The 23,598-nt window shown below is 35.7% G+C and overlaps 1 protein-coding gene across 7 annotated transcripts; it reads left to right on the top strand.

Moving 5' to 3' along the window:
• The first annotated feature begins 330 nt into the window (after positions 1–330).
• Positions 331–22,493, top strand: LOC105179067 (uncharacterized). 7 transcript variants are annotated; one of them, XM_088884481.1, is made up of 50 exons: positions 331–460; positions 1,974–2,019; positions 2,101–2,227; positions 2,518–2,554; positions 2,631–2,730; positions 2,848–2,966; positions 3,058–3,096; positions 3,219–3,336; positions 3,651–3,696; positions 3,786–3,867; positions 4,683–4,809; positions 4,886–5,016; positions 7,163–7,312; positions 7,429–7,498; positions 7,584–7,664; positions 7,730–7,832; positions 7,925–8,389; positions 8,471–8,597; positions 8,891–8,927; positions 9,004–9,094; positions 9,212–9,330; positions 9,793–9,831; positions 9,951–10,076; positions 10,168–10,206; positions 10,321–10,439; positions 10,531–10,569; positions 10,692–10,809; positions 11,124–11,169; positions 11,259–11,340; positions 12,156–12,282; positions 12,359–12,489; positions 14,636–14,785; positions 14,902–14,971; positions 15,057–15,137; positions 15,203–15,305; positions 15,398–15,862; positions 15,944–16,070; positions 16,364–16,400; positions 16,477–16,567; positions 16,685–16,803; positions 16,895–16,933; positions 17,053–17,178; positions 17,270–17,308; positions 17,423–17,541; positions 17,633–17,671; positions 17,795–17,912; positions 18,226–18,271; positions 18,361–18,442; positions 19,258–19,384; positions 19,461–22,493. In XM_088884481.1, the coding sequence occupies exons 37-42, from the start codon at positions 16,045–16,047 to the stop codon at positions 17,170–17,172; spliced, it is 432 nt and encodes a 143-aa protein (XP_088740607.1). In that variant the 5' UTR covers positions 331–460; positions 1,974–2,019; positions 2,101–2,227; positions 2,518–2,554; positions 2,631–2,730; positions 2,848–2,966; positions 3,058–3,096; positions 3,219–3,336; positions 3,651–3,696; positions 3,786–3,867; positions 4,683–4,809; positions 4,886–5,016; positions 7,163–7,312; positions 7,429–7,498; positions 7,584–7,664; positions 7,730–7,832; positions 7,925–8,389; positions 8,471–8,597; positions 8,891–8,927; positions 9,004–9,094; positions 9,212–9,330; positions 9,793–9,831; positions 9,951–10,076; positions 10,168–10,206; positions 10,321–10,439; positions 10,531–10,569; positions 10,692–10,809; positions 11,124–11,169; positions 11,259–11,340; positions 12,156–12,282; positions 12,359–12,489; positions 14,636–14,785; positions 14,902–14,971; positions 15,057–15,137; positions 15,203–15,305; positions 15,398–15,862; positions 15,944–16,044; the 3' UTR covers positions 17,173–17,178; positions 17,270–17,308; positions 17,423–17,541; positions 17,633–17,671; positions 17,795–17,912; positions 18,226–18,271; positions 18,361–18,442; positions 19,258–19,384; positions 19,461–22,493. The 7 variants fall into 7 exon arrangements, with proteins under 7 accessions (XP_088740607.1, XP_088740611.1, XP_088740609.1 ...); XM_088884485.1 differs by lacking the exons at positions 19,258–19,384; positions 19,461–22,493 and adding an exon at positions 19,103–19,239; XM_088884483.1 differs by lacking the exons at positions 17,053–17,178; positions 17,270–17,308.
• Positions 22,494–23,598: the final 1,105 nt, after the last annotated feature.

Here is a 23,598-nt window from a genome sequence, read left to right as displayed (position 1 = left end):
TAAATAACAGATGTACATACAAAATTAATTAATAATTTTAGAACTCAATGAACCTATTTTATTAAATTTGTTGCAAGATTGTACAAATTCAATGTTTTCAATTAATATATTTATTAAATTAAGTTAGATAAAAATATTATTAATAAATAAATACACTAAAATTAATATAATAATAAGGATGTTTTGTGGAATCAGCAAATGATAGGAAAACGTTTGCGGTACTGTTCTGAAGAGTACGAAGTAGAAGAAGAAAACGTAAGAGCAGTTTTCAGTACTGTTCTAAAGTTGCTGTAGCGCTTTTCACCATACTACCCGTTGACTTCTTCGTTAGTTGCGCTTATAAATACCTCCTCCTAAACACTTCTTTAATCTACTCAAAGAATTGAAGGAGAAACATTCGGAGAAGGAACATGAAAAGAATAGGGAATTCAGTCAACCGTTCTCAGTTGCTCCATGGCAGGTATATTCTTTTCTCTTTCTTTTGTTTTCTTTTGAACCAATCATTTAACTTTTCCAGTGACAAAAAAACTGTGATATGAAACAAGATTTTACAGTAATTCAAGAAACCAAGTATTTTGAAATCAAAGATTCAACAACTTTTAAGTTTTCTTTAAAAGATTTCAAGAAATTGATTAAAAGATTCAAGAAATTTTAAGGTTTCTGTCAAGAAATCATGGATTCTTGAATTCAAGAAGTTAATGTTTTTGTCAAGAATTTCAAGAAACAAAGAGTCTTAAACTCAAAGATTCAACAAGTTTATGTTTCTTGTTGGTTTCATGTAGAGCCATCAATGATTTTACTTTAGTTTCTGATACTATTCTTGTTATTGATACTGTTCTCGGATCATTGCTAATTTGCAGTTCTTCTTTTACATTGTTTAGTGGCAAAACCAGAATATATTTTTCATTATTTATTCACGATCTGAACTACGTATAAATGCCCAATACATGTGATTCACTACTACTAATTTCCTGCTTAGCATGCATGCATTTGTGGCTATTACTTTACAAGCTTTCTCAGTTTCAATTTCACTTGTAGTTTATCTACATTCCACAAACATATTCTAGATATTCAAACAATGTGGTGAGGAATACTTTGTGCATCCATGGGCCTTTATTATCAAACTTAAACTTCTGAATTTGTTGGCTATCCTTGCACATCGACTTTTGTGCACCTTTTTGTTAAAAAAAAATGATGGAGCACTTTCCCTGGGCTCTTGACTTGTTCAACCAACTACTTTCTCCTGCTTTAGTTTATTAAGTCACCTATTTGTTTATGAAGGTATGAGTTGGGTTGGGCATGGGATAGATCTGGCCCGTAGCTTGGCGGGGCAAATTCGGATGGCATATGCGACCCTCTCTGTGGGTCATATATGCAACCGGGTTTTGCAGCCATGGCGGTGCTTGTATCTCATGCCCGTTGTTCCCAAACCTGCGCCTCTCTCAGTTTTTTTATTGCTTGGTTTCTTTCTCTCTCGGTTTAGGATGTAAGGTTTCTGAATCACACAGATTGCTAATCATGATTATTGAATTTCTTGATTGTTGGTATCCTTTTTCCATATATATGTTGGATGACTAATATTTTGTGGAGGGTTCCAACTAATGGTTAAAGTGGCAATTTCTTAATGTTGAGAATGATTAAAAAGGGTACTCGAATGTAATCTGTGCGAACACTTTGGAAGGATATCATGTTGCTATTCATCTTTTTCATATGGATTCATGTTCGTGTGGCAAATATGCATACATTCACACACTTGCTCCTGCCTCCAGTAACGCAATTGCAATTGATCAAAGTTGCACCTGAAATTACTTTGACTTTCACTGATTGTCTTCTTTCATGCTCATACCTTGTCATGCTTTGGCTTTAATGGGTTTTCCTTTCATGCTAATTCCATTTGTCCTGAGTAACAGCTTCCTCATTTATAGTGAAGCAAGATGCTGAACTGTTCTTTAATGTGCCATTATATTTTGCAGCCATCCTCAGAAGGATGTTAATAAGAGTCACCTTTCTCTTACCCGAGTATGTATGCATTTATACAGTCAATGGGTATATGATCGTTGATCAAATGAATTCAACAAAATAATTCACTTGTTTTTGCAGGATGACAGATCTGGAGCTTACAGGAGCTTCTTAGGCTTTATGTTAGGAACTTAAATTCCAATTCCAACTCACAACTCCTTGACGTCCATCAATTAGCTCGTATGCTGCCATCTTCAAGCAATTGCAGGTGATGTTCTCTTGAGCCTACTGTCTCCCTTGCACTGGTTTTAAAGTTACTATTAACTTCCACTAAATGCCTATGATGTTCATTTGTGCTATGGTTTGGTAGACTGTTGGAAGGTCATACATGGCACAAGCCAGATTATTTCATGCAATTAGTGAATTGCATCATATGATTTGCGAATATCCTCTTTTGCAATGACATTTCTAGGTTACTCCTTTCCAAATATTCAATTGTTCATTTATTTAGAAGCATGATGCTAACACGTTATTTTTTTAATGTATCCTATCTTGCAGCCATCCCCAAAAGAGGCATCATCTCTCTGTTACTAGAGTATGTCTTCATTCAAACAATCAATGGGATTTTGGAGATAGAAATAATATTGAAAAATATTTTCCTTGTCATGCAGGATGGCGAATGTGGTACTGATTTCAGGAGATTTATTGGTGCTGAGCCAATTTGTCATGCAGAATACATTATACAACCTGAAACAAGACCAGCTGATGCAGGTAGATACTTGTTCTTTCCTAGTGAGCAGTATATTGGTTATCGTTTGGCATCTACACTAATCCATCCGGTGTGGTGGTTAAATTACTTGCATTGCATGTATTTTCATATCCAAATAGATGCAAGAATGCCAGAGCAAGGGCGTCTTAAGCTACGTGTCAGGAATCTGAATTCGAAGTCACAACTACTTGGTATTGATCAATTAGCTCACCTGCTTTCATCATCAAGCAATTTGCAGGTGATGTTCCTTTGAGTCTACTTTCTTGGCTGATTCAAAAGTTATTATGGATACACAATACCTTATCATGGTGAGCCAATTTGTCATGCAGAATACATTATAGAACCTGAAACAACACCAGTTGATGCAGGTTTGTATAGATGCTTGTTCTTTCCTAGTGAGCAGTATATTGTTATCGTTCGGCATCTACACTAATCCATTCGGTGTGCTCGTTAAATTACTTGCATTGCATGTGTTTTCATATCCAAATAGATGCAAGAATGCCAGAGCGAGGGCGTCTTAAGCTACGTGTCAGGAATCTGAATTCCAATTCACAACTACTTGATATTGATCAATTAGCTCACCTGCTGTCATCATTAGGCAATTGCAGGTGATGTTCCTTTGAGTCTACTTTCTCTGCTGATCAAAAGTTATTATGGATACACAATACCTTATCATGTTCATCTGTCCTATGGAGAGGTGACATAGGGCAAGGTCTTAATTCACATAAGTGAAGATGATTGTTATTAAGCTGGAAGTTTGTATGGAATTAGGGTATTCCGCTACTATTATAATTTCTCGTACTTAACATTTCACTAACTTTTTTCTTGGTTAACGTTTTTTTAATTTGAAAGACTATCAATTATTCATTTATAGTGAAGCAAGACGCTGAACTGTTCTTTAATGTGCCATTATATCTTGCAGCCATCCTCAGAAGGATGTTAATAAGAGTCACCTTTCTCTTTCCCGAGTATGTATGCATTTATACAGTCAATGGGTATAGGATCATCGATCAAATGAAGTTAACAAAATAATTCACTTGTTTTTGCTGGATGACAGATCCGGAACTAGTCCGAGTATATCTACTGCTGCCGAGCCAACTCGTAATGAACCAAAAGCAGACAATATAATGTGGGAACTGGTAATACTGGATCACTTTACATGCTCTTTCCTCTATCTTTTCCTGGTGTGCTTTACACTTTTTATCATTTCACTACGACTGCTGGTGATGATTCAGTTTGCTTGCTGAAAACTTGCATAAAATTTTATTGGCTTGTTATGAAAGTCGTTGGCGGATAACTTGAACCGAAAATATAGAATAAGAATATCTTTGAGAAGATCTGGCATAATGACAAAATCTTGAAGTGGTTGGTGTGTTATTAGAATCTGAAGCTAAAATGTAATTTAATTGAACTCCACGAGTACTTCATATTAATATTGAAATCACAGAAACAAAACTTTGCATTTGCGCAATCTGCGAGGGAGACCAGAAAAATTGATATTAAGTTGGCTTTTCAATGTGTAAAGGTTCCTTTGAAGATGGTGCAAAGGGAGGAACTTGGATTTAGTCTTAGGGTCCTAATGTGGGATGTTTGTGATGCTAGACAAGTTTCAAAGTTAAGCTGGTGTTACAACAAATACAGAGAGTTACCATTTTGCAAGATGTGTCTAACCAAATTTAGCTCACATGATTATCATGCTATGATTGCTCTAGGGAACTATGTGAAAAGCCTCTTAAATTGAGATTCAAAATTTGCTGGCTGCTTCATAATAGAGTCCATTGTTGATGTGCTGGTATTAGGCTCTTCAACAAGTTCCAATTCTACAAGTTTTAATTCCAGCTTCTGAATCCAAGAACTTATGCTGGTGCATGAAGCGACATGAGCTGCTAATGTTTTATCAAGCATGGTGTTAAGTAACATCTTCTGAATTTCATGGCTGCTTGTTGGCTTGCAGAAAATGTCGAATCGGGTAGATTGATTTTGGCAACCGTAACATCCAAAACCAGCTCAAAGGTTGGAACATCCAATGCTTATGGTGATCGTGGACTTCCATCATAGCAAGGAACATAGTTGCATCTTCAGTACGTTTTCATGTGGTTTAATTGCTTAATTTTTTGAATAATTGCTTATATTTTGATCAATATCTTGTTCCTGTAGAGGGGTGCTCCTACCAAAGGACCAAGACAAGATTGATCGTGTGTGTTCACGACATCAACATTCAGTCAAACGCTTTGCTGAATGTGAATGACTCAAGCAAGGTAACATAAATTTGGCAGTTGACATACAAGGTATGGCTTTTTCTTTTTGGTTGTTATGCTTGATGTATTTCTTTTTGGGTTAATTTTGTGCGATTGATGTCTTTTGATTCTTTTTGTCTTTTCACTGTTAGTGATTGTGGGTTTTTTGTGATTGGTTTGTGCTTTTTGGGGTTTTATTCAGAATTATTTACGTGTTTGTGTTTTTTGTGTTCTCATTGTTTTTGTGATGTAGGGTTGTGTTGTTTGCTTTGTTTGTGTAATTTATTTTGTGTTTTCGTTGTATTTGTGCTCTTTGTAGTGTAATTTGACATGTGATTGTGGTTTGTCTTCTGATTGACTATGATTGTGGGTTTTTTTGTGAGTGTTGTGTGATTTTTGGATTTTTATTGTTTATGTGACTGTTTGTATTCTGATTGTTTGATTGTTCTTGGTTGTGGGCTTGTTTAGTTACTTGAATTGTTGTGGGTTTTGGTGCAATTTGACTTAATTGTTCGAACTTGTTTCTTGGATGAGATCTTTTGTGTTCTAAATAGTTTATGTGATTATGGGTTGTTTGTATCTTTGTGTGATTTTGGTTTGTCTTCTTATTCTTTTTGTGATCGTGAGTTTGTCTTATGATTTATTCGTGATTGTGGGTACTTTTTGGATTGATTGTTTTGTGATTTGTGGGATTTTATTGTGATTGTATTTGATTGTGTTGTTTGTGATTCTCGATTGCTTTTGTGGGTTATGATTCTTGAATTTCTAGTTTCTTGGAATTTATTTTAATTTTGTCTTGTAATTAGTTTTGTGATTGTGGGCTTGTGCAACTCGTGTGATATTTGAATTAGTTTCTTGGACCTTTCTTTGTTGTCGTGATTATTCACTTTTTTTGGGTGAATTTGGTGTGATTGATGTTCCAATATTTGGTTAGTTTTCTTGGTGTTTGAATATTTTGATGTTCGAATGGAATTTCAGTAATTAATTATGTGATTGTGGGTTTTTTTTTTGATTGATTGTTGTGCGATTTGTGGGATTTCATTCTGGTTGTTTATGTGATTGTGGTGTTTGTGTTCCCATTGTATTTATGCTGTTTGTAGTGTAATTTGACCTGTGATTGTGGTTTGTCTTTTGATTGACTATTATTCTGGGTTTTTTTGTGAGTGTTGTGTGATTTCGGGATTTTTATTGTTTATGTGACAGTTTGTATTCTGATTTTTTGATTGTTCTTGGTTGTGGGCTTGTTTAGTTACTTGAATTGTGTGACTAATGTCTTATGATCTTTTTTTCTTATGATTGTTCGTGATTGTGGGTGTTTTTGTGATTGTTGTGTGATTTGTGGGTTTTCATTCACATTTTTTATGTTGTTTGTGCTTTTTGTGTTTTGATTGTTTTTGTGACTGTGTGTTGTGTTGGTTCGCATTGTTTGTGTGACTTATTGTTGGTTTTGGTGCAATTTGATGACCTATTTGTTTGTTCTTGTTTGTTGGATTCGATCTTTTGTTTCTAATTAGTTTGTGATTGTGGGATGCCTTTTGTGATTCTTGATTGTTTCTTGTGGATTATGATTCTTGAATTTTTAGTTTCTTGGAATTTTATTTTAATTTTGTCTTGTAATTAGTTTTATGATTGTGGGTTTGTGGTGCAAGTGATATGATATTTGAATCAGTTTCTTTTGTGGTGTGATTATTGATTTTTTCTTTTGGGTTAATTTGGTCTATTGATGTTCTAAATGTTTGGTTAGTTTTCTCGATGTTTGATTATTTTGATGTTCTAACGGAATTTTAGCTTAGTTTTGTGATTGAGGGTTTGCCGTGCAACTGGCTTGATATTTGATATTTGAATCTGTTTCTTGGACTTTTCTATTTGGTTGTGATTCTTGATATTATTTGGTTAATTTGGTCCAATTAAAGTTCTAATATTCACTTAGTTTTCTTGGTGTTTGATTCTTTTGAGTGTTGTAATGGGATTTCATCCCCTTGCTATTATTGAGACGTAGTTTCATGGAGCTATGTATTTCGATGTTGGTAGCAGTGTTTGAAGCAGGAGCATTGTGGTTAACGTAATTTTATAGTTTCATGGGCTTGCTGCTGCCCATCTTGACGAAACGGTCAACAGTAGTTCGCTTCACAAAATTCTTTTTCCTTGCATCCTTGTTTCATGTATTGTTGACCTTGTTGCTTTTTCTTCCCTATAGGTCGCTTGTGTAAGTGCTGCTCTCAAGGACACCAAGTTTGGCGCGTAAGGGCGCAAAGATCTTTTTGACTTGTTGTCAAGACAACTTGCTCGACGGTCCGATTTTCCTCATGCTATACATCTGCTAAAACCCTGTGCATCTGCTATGAGGGTATTTTCTCCAGCAAAGTTAAATTTGTCCTGTGGAGTTTTCACTGGTTTGCATGCGTGTCTACTTCAGTATTTCTCATGATATTGTATGGTTAACTTTTCCCTTGGGTTAATCAGCCAGATGTTCGTAAAGTTGTTGAACCATGCTTTAGTGAAATATTCAGGGTTTGTGGACGTGAAATGTCATGTAAGCCGCAAAGTTCTAGCGCTTTGTTAGAGATCTCTTGACTTCCTCATGGATAATAATTGTATCTAAGTTGTTCCTCTTGTAGGTGACACAAGTTTTGAAAAATGTACAAGGTTCTTCTTTAGCTATTGATGTCGAACAACTGTAACCATATAAGGTTTTCAAGGTAATTCTATTAAAAGTTTTTCGATCTTCCAAATCTGAATTTCATGGCTGCTTGTTGGCTTGCAGAAAATATCGAATCGAGTAGATTGATTTTAGCAACCATATCATCCAAAACCAGCTCAAAGGTTGGAAAATCCAATGCTTATGGTGATTGTGTAATTCCATCATGGTAAGGGAACATAGTTGCTACTTCAGTACGTTTTCATGTGGTTGAATTGCTTAATTTTTGAATCATGACATATGTTTTTATCAATATCTTAGTTCGTGTAGAGAGGTGCTCCTACCAAAGGACCAAGACAAGATTGATCGTGTCTGTTCACGACATCAACATTCACTCACATGCTTTGCTGAATTTGAATGACTCAAACAAGGTAACATAAATTTGGCAGTTGACACACAAGGTATGACTTTTTCTTTTTGGTTGTTATGCTTGATGTATTTCTTTTTGAGTTAATTTTGTCCGATTGATGTCTTTTGATTCTTTTTGTCTTTTGATTGTTAGTGATTGTGGATTTTTTGTGATTGGTATGTGATTTTTGGGGTTTTATTGATTTCTCGTACTTATCATTTCACTAACTTTTTTCTTGCTTAAGGTATTTTTAATTTGAAAGACGTCAATCATTCATTTATAGTGAAGCAAGATGCTGAACTGTTCTTTAATGTGCCATTATATTTTGCAGTCATCCTCAGAAGGATGTTAATAAGAGTCACCTTTCTCTTACCCGAGTATGTATGCATTTATACAGTCAATGGGTATAGGATCGTTGATCAAATGAATTCAACAAAATAATTCACTTGTTTTTGCAGCATGACAGATCTGGAGCTTACAGGAGCTTCTTAGGCTTTATGTTAGGAACTTGAATTCCAATTCCAACTCACAACTCCTTGACGTTCGTCAATTAGCTCGTATGCTGCCATCTTCAAGCAATTGCAGGTGATGTTCTCTTGAGCCTACTGTCTCCCTTGCACTGGTTTTAAAGTTACTATTAACTTCCACTAAATGCCTATGATGTTCATTTGTGCTATGGTTTGGTAGACTGTTGGAAGGTCATACATGGCACAAGCCAGATTATTTCATGCAATTAGTGAAATGCATCATATGATTTGCGAATATCCTCTTTTGCAATGACATTTCTAGGTTACTCCTTTCCAAATATTCAATTGTTCATTTATTTAGAAGCATGATGCTAACACGTTATTTTTTTAATGTGCCATCCTATCTTGCAGCCATCCCCAAACGAGGCATCATCTCTGTGTTACTAGAGTATGTCTTCATTCATACAATCAATGGGATTTTGGAGATAGAAATAATATTGAAAAATATTTTCCTTGTCATGCAGGATGGTGAATGTGGTACTCATTGCACGAGATTTATTGGTGCTGAGCCAATTTGTCGTGCAGAATACACTATACAACCTGAAACAAGACCAGGTAGATATTTGTTCTTTCCTAGTGAGCAGTATATTGGTTATCGTTTGGCATCTACACTAATCCATCCGGTGTGCTGGTTAAATTACTTGCATTGCATGTGTTTTCATATCCAAATAGATGCAAGAATGCCAGAGCAAGGGCGTCTTAAGCTACGTGTCAGGAATCTGAATTCCAAGTCACAACTACTTGGTATTGATCAATTAGCTCACCTGCTGTCATCATCAGGGCAATTGCAGGTGATGTTCCTTCGAGTCTACTTTCTCTGCTGATTCAAAAGTTATCATGGATACACAATACCTTATCATGGTGAGCCAATTTGTCATGCAGAATACATTATAGAACCTGAAACAACACCAGCTGATGCAGGTTTGTATACATGCTTGTTCTTTCCTAGTGAGCAGTATATTGGTTATCGTTCGACATGTATACTAATCCATCCGGTGTGCTGGTTAAATTACTTGCATTGCATGTGTTTTCATATCCAAATAGATGCAAGAATGCCAGAGCAAGGGCATCTTAAGCCACGTGTCAGGAATTTGAATTCCAAGTCACAACTACTTGGTATTGATCAATTAGCTCACCTGCTGTCATCATCAGGCAATTGCAGGTGATGTTCCTTTGAGTCTACATTCTCGGCTGATTCAAAAGTTATCATGCATACACAATACCTTATCATGGTGAGCCAATTTGTCATGCAGAATACACCATACAACCTGAAACTACACGAGCTGATGCAGGTTTGTATAGATGCTTGTTCTTTCCTAGTGAGCTCTGTATTGGTTATCGTTCGGCATCTACACTAATCCATTCGGTGTGCTGGTTAAATTACTTGCATTGCATTTGTTTTCATATCCAGATAGATGCAAGAATGCCAGAGCGAGGGCGTCTTAAGCTACGTGTCAGGAATTTGAATTCCAAGTCAGAACTACTTGGTATTGGTCCATTAGCTCACCTGCTGTCATCATCAGGCAATTAATTGCAGGTGATGTTCCTTCGAGTCTACTTTCTCTGCTCATTCAAAAGTTTTCATGGATACACAATACCTTATCATGGTGAGCCAATTTGTCATGCAGAATACACTATAGCACCTGAAACAACACCAGCTGATGCAGGTTTGTATAGATGCTTGTTCTAGCAGTATATTGGTTATCGTTCGGCATCTACACTAATCCATCCGGTGTGGTGGTTAAATTACTTGCATTGCATGTGTTTTCATATCCAAATAGATGCAAGAATGCCAGAGCAAGGGCGTCTTAAGCTACGTGTCAGGAATCTGAATTCGAAGTCACAACTACTTGGTATTGATCAATTAGCTCACCTGCTTTCATCATCAGGCAATTTGCAGGTGATGTTCCTTTGAGTCTACTTTCTTGGCTGATTCAAAAGTTATTATGGATACACAATACCTTATCATGGTGAGCCAATTTGTCATGCAGAATACATTATAGAACCTGAAACAACACCAGCTGATGCAGGTTTGTATACATGCTTGTTCTTTCCTAATGAGCAGTATATTGTTATCGTTCGGCATCTACACTAATCCATTCGGTGTGCTCGTTAAATTACTTGCATTGCATGTGTTTTCATATCCAAATAGATGCAAGAATGCCAGAGCGAGGGCGTCTTAAGCTACGTGTCAGGAATCTGAATTCCAATTCACAACTACTTGATATTGATCAATTAGCTCACCTGCTGTCATCATTAGGCAATCGCAGGTGATGTTCCTTTGAGTCTACTTTCTCTGCTGATCAAAAGTTATTATGGATACACAATACCTTATCATGTTCATCTGTCCTATGGAGAGGTGACATAGGGCAAGGTCTTAATTCACATAAGTGAAGATGATTGTTATTAAGCTGGAAGTTTGTATGGAATTAGGGTATTCCGCTACTATTATAATTTCTCGTACTTAACATTTCACTAACTTTTTTCTTGGTTAACGTTTTTTTAAGTTGAAAGACTATCAATTATTCATTTATAGTGAAGCAAGACGCTGAACTGTTCTTTAATGTGCCATTATATCTTGCAGCCATCCTCAGAAGGATGTTAATAAGAGTCACCTTTCTCTTTCCCGAGTATGTATGCATTTATACAGTCAATGGGTATAGGATCATCGATCAAATGAAGTTAACAAAATAATTCACTTGTTTTTGCTGGATGACAGATCCGGAACTAGTCCGAGTATATCTACTGCTGCCGAGCCAACTCGTAATGAACCAAAAGCAGACAATATAATGTGGGAACTGGTAATACTGGATCACTTTACATGCTCTTTCCTCTATCTTTTCCTGGTGTGCTTTACACTTTTTATCATTTCACTACGACTGCTGGTGATGATTCAGTTTGCTTGCTGAAAACTTGCATAAAATTTTATTGGCTTGTTATGAAAGTCGTTGGCGGATAACTTGAACCGAAAATATAGAATAAGAATATCTTTGAGAAGATCTGGCATAATGACAAAATCTTGAAGTGGTTGGTGTGTTATTAGAATCTGAAGCTAAAATGTAATTTAATTGAACTCCACGAGTACTTCATATTAATATTGAAATCACAGAAACAAAACCTTGCATTTGCGCAATCTGCGAGGGAGACCAGAAAAATTGATATTAAGTTGGCTTTTCAATGTGTAAAGGTTCCTTTAAAGATGGTGCAAAGGGAGGAACTTGGATTTAGTCTTAGGGTCCTAATGTGGGATGTTTGTGATGCTAGACAAGTTTCAAAGTTAAGCTGGTGTTACAACAAATACAGAGAGTTACCATTTTGCAAGATGTGTCTAACCAAATTTAGCTCACATGATTATCATGCTATGATTGCTCTAGGGAACTATGTGAAAAGCCTCTTAAATTGAGATTCAAAATTTGCTGGCTGCTTCATAATAGAGTCCATTGTTGATGTGCTGGTATTAGGCTCTTCAACAAGTTCCAATTCTACAAGTTTTAATTCCAGCTTCTGAATCCAAGAACTTATGCTGGTGCATGAAGCGACATGAGCTGCTAATGTTTTATCAAGCATGGTGTTAAGTAACATCTTCTGAATTTCATGGCTGCTTGTTGGCTTGCAGAAAATGTCGAATCGGGTAGATTGATTTTGGCAACCGTAACATCCAAAACCAGCTCAAAGGTTGGAACATCCAATGCTTATGGTGATCGTGGACTTCCATCATAGCAAGGAACATAGTTGCATCTTCAGTACGTTTTCATGTGGTTTAATTGCTTAATTTTTTGAATAATTGCTTATATTTTGATCAATATCTTGTTCCTGTAGAGGGGTGCTCCTACCAAAGGACCAAGACAAGATTGATCGTGTGTGTTCACGACATCAACATTCAGTCAAACGCTTTGCTGAATGTGAATGACTCAAGCAAGGTAACATAAATTTGGCAGTTGACATACAAGGTATGGCTTTTTCTTTTTGGTTGTTATGCTTGATGTATTTCTTTTTGGGTTAATTTTGTGCGATTGATGTCTTTTGATTCTTTTTGTCTTTTCACTGTTAGTGATTGTGGGTTTTTTGTGATTGGTTTGTGCTTTTTGGGGTTTTATTCAGAATTATTTACGTGTTTGTGTTTTTTGTGTTCTCATTGTTTTTGTGATGTAGGGTTGTGTTGTTTGCTTTGTTTGTGTAATTTATTTTGTGTTTTCGTTGTATTTGTGCTCTTTGTAGTGTAATTTGACATGTGATTGTGGTTTGTCTTCTGATTGACTATGATTGTGGGTTTTTTTGTGAGTGTTGTGTGATTTTTGGATTTTTATTGTTTATGTGACTGTTTGTATTCTGATTGTTTGATTGTTCTTGGTTGTGGGCTTGTTTAGTTACTTGAATTGTTGTGGGTTTTGGTGCAATTTGACTTAATTGTTCGAACTTGTTTCTTGGATGAGATCTTTTGTGTTCTAAATAGTTTATGTGATTATGGGTTGTTTGTATCTTTGTGTGATTTTGGTTTGTCTTCTTATTCTTTTTGTGATCGTGAGTTTGTCTTATGATTTATTCGTGATTGTGGGTACTTTTTGGATTGATTGTTTTGTGATTTGTGGGATTTTATTGTGATTGTATTTGATTGTGTTGTTTGTGATTCTCGATTGCTTTTGTGGGTTATGATTCTTGAATTTCTAGTTTCTTGGAATTTATTTTAATTTTGTCTTGTAATTAGTTTTGTGATTGTGGGCTTGTGCAACTCGTGTGATATTTGAATTAGTTTCTTGGACCTTTCTTTGTTGTCGTGATTATTCACTTTTTTTGGGTGAATTTGGTGTGATTGATGTTCCAATATTTGGTTAGTTTTCTTGGTGTTTGAATATTTTGATGTTCGAATGGAATTTCAGTAATTAATTATGTGATTGTGGGTTTTTTTTTTGATTGATTGTTGTGCGATTTGTGGGATTTCATTCTGGTTGTTTATGTGATTGTGGTGTTTGTGTTCCCATTGTATTTATGCTGTTTGTAGTGTAATTTGACCTGTGATTGTGGTTTGTCTTTTGATTGACTATTATTCTGGGTTTTTTTGTGAGTGTTGTGTGATTTCGGGATTTTTATTGTTTATGTGACAGTTTGTATTCTGATTTTTTGATTGTTCTTGGTTGTGGGCTTGTTTAGTTACTTGAATTGTGTGACTAATGTCTTATGATCTTTTTTTCTTATGATTGTTCGTGATTGTGGGTGTTTTTGTGATTGTTGTGTGATTTGTGGGTTTTCATTCACATTTTTTATGTTGTTTGTGCTTTTTGTGTTTTGATTGTTTTTGTGACTGTGTGTTGTGTTGGTTCGCATTGTTTGTGTGACTTATTGTTGGTTTTGGTGCAATTTGATGACCTATTTGTTTGTTCTTGTTTGTTGGATTCGATCTTTTGTTTCTAATTAGTTTGTGATTGTGGGATGCCTTTTGTGATTCTTGATTGTTTCTTGTGGATTATGATTCTTGAATTTTTAGTTTCTTGGAATTTTATTTTAATTTTGTCTTGTAATTAGTTTTGTGATTGTGGGTTTGTGGTGCAAGTGATATGATATTTGAATCAGTTTCTTTTGTGGTGTGATTATTGATTTTTTCTTTTGGGTTAATTTGGTCTATTGATGTTCTAAATGTTTGGTTAGTTTTCTCGATGTTTGATTATTTTGATGTTCTAACGGAATTTTAGCTTAGTTTTGTGATTGAGGGTTTGCCGTGCAACTGGCTTGATATTTGATATTTGAATCTGTTTCTTGGACTTTTCTATTTGGTTGTGATTCTTGATATTATTTGGTTAATTTGGTCCAATTAAAGTTCTAATATTCACTTAGTTTTCTTGGTGTTTGATTCTTTTGAGTGTTGTAATGGGATTTCATCCCCTTGCTATTATTGAGACGTAGTTTCATGGAGCTATGTATTTCGATGTTGGTAGCAGTGTTTGAAGCAGGAGCATTGTGGTTAACGTAATTTTATAGTTTCATGGGCTTGCTGCTGCCCATCTTGACGAAACGGTCAACAGTAGTTCGCTTCACAAAATTCTTTTTCCTTGCATCCTTGTTTCATGTATTGTTGACCTTGTTGCTTTTTCTTCCCTATAGGTCGCTTGTGTAAGTGCTGCTCTCAAGGACACCAAGTTTGGCGCGTAAGGGCGCAAAGATCTTTTTGACTTGTTGTCAAGACAACTTGCTCGACGGTCCGATTTTCCTCATGCTATACATCTGCTAAAACCCTGTGCATCTGCTATGAGGGTATTTTCTCCAGCAAAGTTAAATTTGTCCTGTGGAGTTTTCACTGGTTTGCATGCGTGTCTACTTCAGTATTTCTCATGATATTGTATGGTTAACTTTTCCCTTGGGTTAATCAGCCAGATGTTCGTAAAGTTGTTGAACCATGCTTTAGTGAAATATTCAGGGTTTGTGGACGTGAAATGTCATGTAAGCCGCAAAGTTCTAGCGCTTTGTTAGAGATCTCTTGACTTCCTCATGGATAATAATTGTATCTAAGTTGTTCCTCTTGTAGGTGACACAAGTTTTGAAAAATGTACAAGGTTCTTCTTTAGCTATTGATGTCGAACAACTGTAACCATATAAGGTTTTCAAGGTAATTCTATTAAAAGTTTTTCGATCTTCCAAATCTGAATTTCATGGCTGCTTGTTGGCTTGCAGAAAATATCGAATCGAGTAGATTGATTTTAGCAACCATATCATCCAAAACCAGCTCAAAGGTTGGAAAATCCAATGCTTATGGTGATTGTGTAATTCCATCATGGTAAGGGAACATAGTTGCTACTTCAGTACGTTTTCATGTGGTTGAATTGCTTAATTTTTGAATCATGACATATGTTTTTATCAATATCTTAGTTCGTGTAGAGAGGTGCTCCTACCAAAGGACCAAGACAAGATTGATCGTGTCTGTTCACGACATCAACATTCACTCACATGCTTTGCTGAATTTGAATGACTCAAACAAGGTAACATAAATTTGGCAGTTGACACACAAGGTATGACTTTTTCTTTTTGGTTGTTATGCTTGATGTATTTCTTTTTGAGTTAATTTTGTCCGATTGATGTCTTTTGATTCTTTTTGTCTTTTGATTGTTAGTGATTGTGGATTTTTTGTGATTGGTATGTGATTTTTGGGGTTTTATTGATTTCTCGTACTTATCATTTCACTAACTTTTTTCTTGCTTAAGGTATTTTTAATTTGAAAGACGTCAATCATTCATTTATAGTGAAGCAAGATGCTGAACTGTTCTTTAATGTGCCATTATATTTTGCAGTCATCCTCAGAAGGATGTTAATAAGAGTCACCTTTCTCTTACCCGAGTATGTATGCATTTATACAGTCAATGGGTATAGGATCGTTGATCAAATGAATTCAACAAAATAATTCACTTGTTTTTGCAGCATGACAGATCTGGAGCTTACAGGAGCTTCTTAGGCTTTATGTTAGGAACTTGAATTCCAATTCCAACTCACAACTCCTTGACGTCCGTCAATTAGCTCGTATGCTGCCATCTTCAAGCAATTGCAGGTGATGTTCTCTTGAGCCTACTGTCTCCCTTGCACTGGTTTTAAAGTTACTATTAACTTCCACTAAATGCCTATGATGTTCATTTGTGCTATGGTTTGGTAGACTGTTGGAAGGTCATACATGGCACAAGCCAGATTATTTCATGCAATTAGTGAAATGCATCATATGATTTGCGAATATCCTCTTTTGCAATGACATTTCTAGGTTACTCCTTTCCAAATATTCAATTGTTCATTTATTTAGAAGCATGATGCTAACACGTTATTTTTTTAATGTGCCATCCTATCTTGCAGCCATCCCCAAACGAGGCATCATCTCTGTGTTACTAGAGTATGTCTTCATTCATACAATCAATGGGATTTTGGAGATAGAAATAATATTGAAAAATATTTTCCTTGTCATGCAGGATGGTGAATGTGGTACTCATTGCACGAGATTTATTGGTGCTGAGCCAATTTGTCGTGCAGAATACACTATACAACCTGAAACAAGACCAGGTAGATATTTGTTCTTTCCTAGTGAGCAGTATATTGGTTATCGTTTGGCATCTACACTAATCCATCCGGTGTGCTGGTTAAATTACTTGCATTGCATGTGTTTTCATATCCAAATAGATGCAAGAATGCCAGAGCAAGGGCGTCTTAAGCTACGTGTCAGGAATCTGAATTCCAAGTCACAACTACTTGGTATTGATCAATTAGCTCACCTGCTGTCATCATCAGGGCAATTGCAGGTGATGTTCCTTCGAGTCTACTTTCTCTGCTGATTCAAAAGTTATCATGGATACACAATACCTTATCATGGTGAGCCAATTTGTCATGCAGAATACACCATACAACCTGAAACTACACGAGCTGATGCAGGTTTGTATAGATGCTTGTTCTTTCCTAGTGAGCTCTGTATTGGTTATCGTTCGGCATCTACACTAATCCATTCGGTGTGCTGGTTAAATTACTTGCATTGCATTTGTTTTCATATCCAGATAGATGCAAGAATGCCAGAGCGAGGGCGTCTTAAGCTACGTGTCAGGAATTTGAATTCCAAGTCAGAACTACTTGGTATTGGTCCATTAGCTCACCTGCTGTCATCATCAGGCAATTAATTGCAGGTGATGTTCCTTCGAGTCTACTTTCTCTGCTCATTCAAAAGTTTTCATGGATACACAATACCTTATCATGGTGAGCCAATTTGTCATGCAGAATACACTATAGCACCTGAAACAACACCAGCTGATGCAGGTTTGTATAGATGCTTGTTCTAGCAGTATATTGGTTATCGTTCGGCATCTACACTAATCCATCCGGTGTGGTGGTTAAATTACTTGCATTGCATGTGTTTTCATATCCAAATAGATGCAAGAATGCCAGAGCAAGGGCGTCTTAAGCTACGTGTCAGGAATCTGAATTCGAAGTCACAACTACTTGGTATTGATCAATTAGCTCACCTGTTGTCATCATCAGGCAATTTGCAGGTGATGTTCCTTTGAGTCTACTTTCTTGGCTGATTCAAAAGTTATTATGGATACACAATACCTTATCATGGTGAGCCAATTTGTCATGCAGAATACATTATAGAACCTGAAACAACACCAGCTGATGCAGGTTTGTATAGATGCTTGTTCTTTCCTAGTGAGCAGTATATTGGTTATCGTTCGGCATCTACACTAATCCATTCGGTGTGCTCGTTAAATTACTTGCATTGCATGTGTTTTCATATCCAAATAGATGCAAGAATGCCAGAGCGAGGGCGTCTTAAGCTACGTGTCAGGAATCTGAATTCCAATTCACAACTACTTGATATTGATCAATTAGCTCACCTGCTGTCATCATTAGGCAATTGCAGGTGATGTTCCTTTGAGTCTACTTTCTCTGCTGATCAAAAGTTATTATGGATACACAATACCTTGTCATGTTCATCTGTCCTATGGAGAGGTGAAATAGGCAAGGTCTTAATTCACATAAGTGAAGATGATTGTTATTAAGCTGGAAGTTTGTATGGAATTAGGGTATTCCGCAACTATTATGATTTCTCGTACTTAACATTTCACTAACTTTTTTCTTGGTTAACGTTTTTTTAATTTGAAAGACTATCAATTATTCATTTATAGTGAAGCAAGACGCTGAACTGTTCTTTAATGTGCCATTATATCTTGCAGCCATCCTCAGAAGGATGTTAATAAGAGTCACCTTTCTCTTTCCCGAGTATGTATGCATTTATACAGTCAATGGGTATAGGATCATCGATCAAATGAAGTTAACAAAATAATTCACTTGTTTTTGCTGGATGACAGATCCGGAACTAGTCCGAGTATATCTACTGCTGCCGAGACAACTCGTAATGAACCAAAAGCATACAATATAATGTGGGAACTGGTAATACTGGATCACTTTACATGCTCTTTCCTCTATCTTTTCCTGGTGTGCTTTACACTTTTTATCATTTCACTACGACTGCTGGTGATGATTCAGTTTGCTTGCTGAAAACTTGCATAAAATTTTATTGGCTTGTTATGAAAGTCGTTGGCGGATAACTTGAACCGAAAATATAGAATAAGAATATCTTTGAGAAGATCTGGCATAATGACAAAATCTTGAAGTGGTTGGTGTGTTATTAGAATCTGAAGCTAAAATGTAATTTAATTGAACTCCACGAGTACTTCATATTAATATTGAAATCACAGAAACAAAACCTTGCATTTGCGCAATCTGCGAGGGAGACCAGAAAAATTGATATTAAGTTGGCTTTTCAATGTGTAAAGGTTCCTTTAAAGATGGTGCAAAGGGAGGAACTTGGATTTAGTCTTAGGGTCCTAATGTGGGATGTTTGTGATGCTAGACAAGTTTCAAAGTTAAGCTGGTGTTACAACAAATACAGAGAGTTACCATTTTGCAAGATGTGTCTAACCAAATTTAGCTCACATGATTATCATGCTATGATTGCTCTAGGGAACTATGTGAAAAGCCTCTTAAATTGAGATTCAAAATTTGCTGGCTGCTTCATAATAGAGTCCATTGTTGATGTGCTGGTATTAGGCTCTTCAACAAGTTCCAATTCTACAAGTTTTAATTCCAGCTTCTGAATCCAAGAACTTATGCTGGTGCATGAAGCGACATGAGCTGCTAATGTTTTATCAAGCATGGTGTTAAGTAACATCTTCTGAATTTCATGGCTGCTTGTTGGCTTGCAGAAAATGTCGAATCGGGTAGATTGATTTTGGCAACCGTAACATCCAAAACCAGCTCAAAGGTTGGAACATCCAATGCTTATGGTGATCGTGGACTTCCATCATAGCAAGGAACATAGTTGCATCTTCAGTACGTTTTCATGTGGTTTAATTGCTTAATTTTTTGAATAATTGCTTATATTTTGATCAATATCTTGTTCCTGTAGAGGGGTGCTCCTACCAAAGGACCAAGACAAGATTGATCGTGTGTGTTCACGACATCAACATTCAGTCAAACGCTTTGCTGAATGTGAATGACTCAAGCAAGGTAACATAAATTTGGCAGTTGACATACAAGGTATGACTTTTTCTTTTTGGTTGTTATGCTTGATGTATTTCTTTTTGGGTTAATTTTGTGCGATTGATGTCTTTTGATTCTTTTTGTCTTTTCACTGTTAGTGATTGTGGGTTTTTTGTGATTGGTTTGTGCTTTTTGGGGTTTTATTCAGAATTATTTACGTGTTTGTGTTTTTTGTGTTCTCATTGTTTTTGTGATGTAGGGTTGTGTTGTTTGCTTTGTTTGTGTAATTTATTTTGTGTTTTCGTTGTATTTGTGCTCTTTGTAGTGTAATTTGACATGTGATTGTGGTTTGTCTTCTGATTGACTATGATTGTGGGTTTTTTTGTGAGTGTTGTGTGGTTTTTGGATTTTTATTGTTTATGTGACTGTTTGTATTCTGATTGTTTGATTGTTCTTGGTTGTGGGCTTGTTTAGTTACTTGAATTGTTGTGGGTTTTGGTGCAATTTGACTTAATTGTTCGAACTTGTTTCTTGGATGAGATCTTTTGTGTTCTAAATAGTTTATGTGATTATGGGTTGTTTGTATCTTTGTGTGATTTTGGTTTGTCTTCTTATTCTTTTTGTGATCGTGAGTTTGTCTTATGATTTATTCGTGATTGTGGGTACTTTTTGGATTGATTGTTTTGTGATTTGTGGGATTTTATTGTGATTGTATTTGATTGTGTTGTTTGTGATTCTCGATTGCTTTTGTGGGTTATGATTCTTGAATTTCTAGTTTCTTGGAATTTATTTTAATTTTGTCTTGTAATTAGTTTTGTGATTGTGGGCTTGTGCAACTCGTGTGATATTTGAATTAGTTTCTTGGACCTTTCTTTGTTGTCGTGATTATTCACTTTTTTTGGGTGAATTTGGTGTGATTGATGTTCCAATATTTGGTTAGTTTTCTGGGTGTTTGAATATTTTGATGTTCGAATGGAATTTCAGTAATTAATTGTGTGGTTGTTGGTTTTTTTTTTGATTGATTGTTCTACGATTTGTGGGATTTTATTCTGGTTGTTTATGTGATTGTGGTATTAGTGTTCTCATTGTATTTGTGTTTTTTGTAGTGTAATTTGATCAGTGATTGTGGTTTGTCTTCTGATTGACTATGATTGTGGGATTTTTTGTGAGGGTTGTGTGATTTGTGGGTTTTCATTCTCATTTTTGATGTGTTTGTGCTTTTTGTGTTTTGATTGTTTTTGTGATTGTGTGTTGTGTTGGTGATTGTGGTTTTTTTGTGATTGGTTTTGTGATTTTTTGGGGTTTTATTCAGAACTATTTATATGTTTGTGTTTTTTGTGTTCTGATTGTTTTTGTTATGTAGGGTTGTGTTGGTTTGCTTTGTTTTTGTAATTTATTTTAGGTTTTCGTGCAGTTTGTCTTAAGTGTTTGAACTTGTTTCTTGAATTTGATCTTTTGTTTCAAATTAGTTTGTGATTGTGAGATGTTTGTGATTCGCGATTGTTTTTAGTCGGTTATGATTCTTGAATTTCTAGTTTCTTGTAATTGGTTTTAATTTTGTCTTGTAATAGTTTTATGATTGTGGGCTTGTGCAATTGGTGTGATATTTGAATTAGTTTCTTGGACCTTTCTTTGTTGTTGTGATTATTCACTTTCTTTGGGTGAATTTGGTCTGATTGATGTTTCAATATTTGGTTAGTTTTCTGGGTGTTTGATTCTTTTGATATTCTAATGGAATTTCAGTAATTAATTGTGTGGTTGTTGGTTTTTTTTTTTATTGATTGTTCTACGATTTGTGGGATTTTATTCTGGTTGTTTATGTGATTGTGGTATTAGTTTTCTCATTGTATTTGTGTTTTTTGTAGTGTAATTTGATCAGTGATTGTGGTTTGTCTTCTGATTGACTATGATTGTGGGATTTTTTGTGAGGGTTGTTTGGATTCTGGATTTTTATTTTTTATGTGATTGTTTGATTGTTCTTGATTATGGGCTTGTTTAGTTACTTGAATTGTTGTGGGTTTTGGTGCAATTTGACTCTATTATTCGAACTTGTTTCATGGATTAGATCTTGTCTTCTAAATAGTTTATTTGATTATGGGTTGTTTGTATCTTTGTGTGATTTTGGTTTGTCTTCTCATTTTTTTTGTGATCGTGAGTTTGTCTTATGATTGTTCGTGATTGTGGGTACTTTTCGGATTGATTGTTTTGTGATTTGTGGGAGTTTATTCTGATTGTTTATGTAGTTGTGCTGTTTGTGTTTCATTGTATTTATGACTGGGGGTTGTGTCGGTTTCTTTTATTACTGTGATTTATCGTGGGTTTTGGTGCAATTTGAGTTAATTATTGGTACTTGTTTCTTGGATTTGATCTTTTGTTTCTAATTAGGTTGTAATTGTGGCTGGTTGTTTGTGATGCTTGATAGTTTCTGTAAGTTATTCTATTTTTCATTTTCTTGGAATTTTGCTTGATTTTATCTTGTAATTAGTTTTGTTACTGTGGATTTTTGGTGCAACAAGTATGATTCTAAATTAGTTTCTTAGGTTTTTTTCTTTTTTGTCGTGGTGCTTGATGTTTTCTGTTTTCTGGTTAATTTTGTGTGACTAAACCCTATTGAACGACGGCTTTGAGAAGTGTAAGGCTCAAACCAACAAGCTGCAAAGGTTAACAGAAGGATACGATCAGCATCGTCGTGACCCCACTCTGCACGAGAATCTCGAGCCATATGCCCCAGGGGGGGAATTGGCCATTGAAGATGATGAGTTCGCAAGATTGCTGGAGGAGATGGAAAGCTTAGATAGTTGTCTTCAAATTTTTCATTTTGATTTTGACAATGTAGATCGAATATCTTCTGGCTCAGATTTTTTGTTAGACGATTTTCGATTTGTTAGAAAACTTGCATATTTTGCCAGCTGTATCTACGATTAACCATTTGGTTAGCTCGCATACTGTTCCTTTGGAAGTCGATTTATCACTTGCCAAAATTTTGACCTTACGTAGATTTTACTATCTTTCTCAGATCGACTGATTTTTCATAGATCCTACGATTTTTCTCAAATCGAAATATCCTTCACAGATCTTACAATCTTTTTCAGATCGAAGGATCTTTTGCAGATTCTAAGATTTTTTTCGGATCGAATGGTCTCTCGCTGTCTTGCTATCTTTCACAGATCAAATTATATTACGCAGATTAAAAAATGAAAAATTGATGAGTAATTTAAAATTCGTTGCAACATCGCTTTATAACAAGTAAATTTTATTTATTTTCGTACTAGGTACTTCATTTCAATTTCACTAATTATCAATTAGCGGGTGTTGGAAAGTAAATGCGTGCATATATCTCGTTAAAACCACAAAAGAAATTGATTGTTATTTCTTTTATCATCACTTTTGCAAAATTTCAAAGATCGTATACAATTGCACAAAAAGAGATTAATTGCGGGATATATATAACATATAGAATGGTAGGAAGGTGATTACTAAAGGCTTTTTTTCATTATAAAAATACTTAAGAACAAAAAAAAATGTATAATTAATAGTAATTATCAATTAAAGGACTCTGTAAAGAAGCAATTTATTTGTAAAAATTACTGTAAAAAATAGCAGGGAGAGTGACTGTGGAACATCCGCCAAAACTCGCTCCTTTCGCTTGAGCCGTTGCCAATGGCTGGAACGCTCACTTCGTGAAAGAGAAACTTTTTCTCAGTTACCGCCAAACTTGTGGGATTTGCTCATATTCAAGGCGTGGCTTGAGAAGGTCCAATTCGATACATGCCCATGCCTTGGAGAGCTTGGATTGATTGAGCGTAGCGTCGTCAATCTGCAGAGGGGTTCCAATCGTGCTCACTACCGTGAATAGGACATCCTTGCTAAACATATGTGCTGGCAGCTCCGGGAAACTAACCCAAATCGGAACAATTGACGACTCCTATGACGGCGTGAAAGTAGGAGTCCACTTGAAGACATGCATTAGGTATCCCTGGATAAACCAAATACGGCGAAGCCACATGCGAGAGTAATCTGCTTCACACGATAACAAAATTAAGGCATGTCTGTTGTTCAGCATA

Source organism: Sesamum indicum, linkage group LG1 (assembly GCF_026168435.1).
Source record: "Sesamum indicum cultivar Baizhima isolate 11 linkage group LG1, ASM2616843v1, whole genome shotgun sequence".
Classification (NCBI taxonomy): domain Eukaryota; kingdom Viridiplantae; phylum Streptophyta; class Magnoliopsida; order Lamiales; family Pedaliaceae; genus Sesamum; species Sesamum indicum.
Note: the sequence above shows the minus strand (reverse complement) of the source record. Positions and strands in the feature narration are given on the sequence as shown.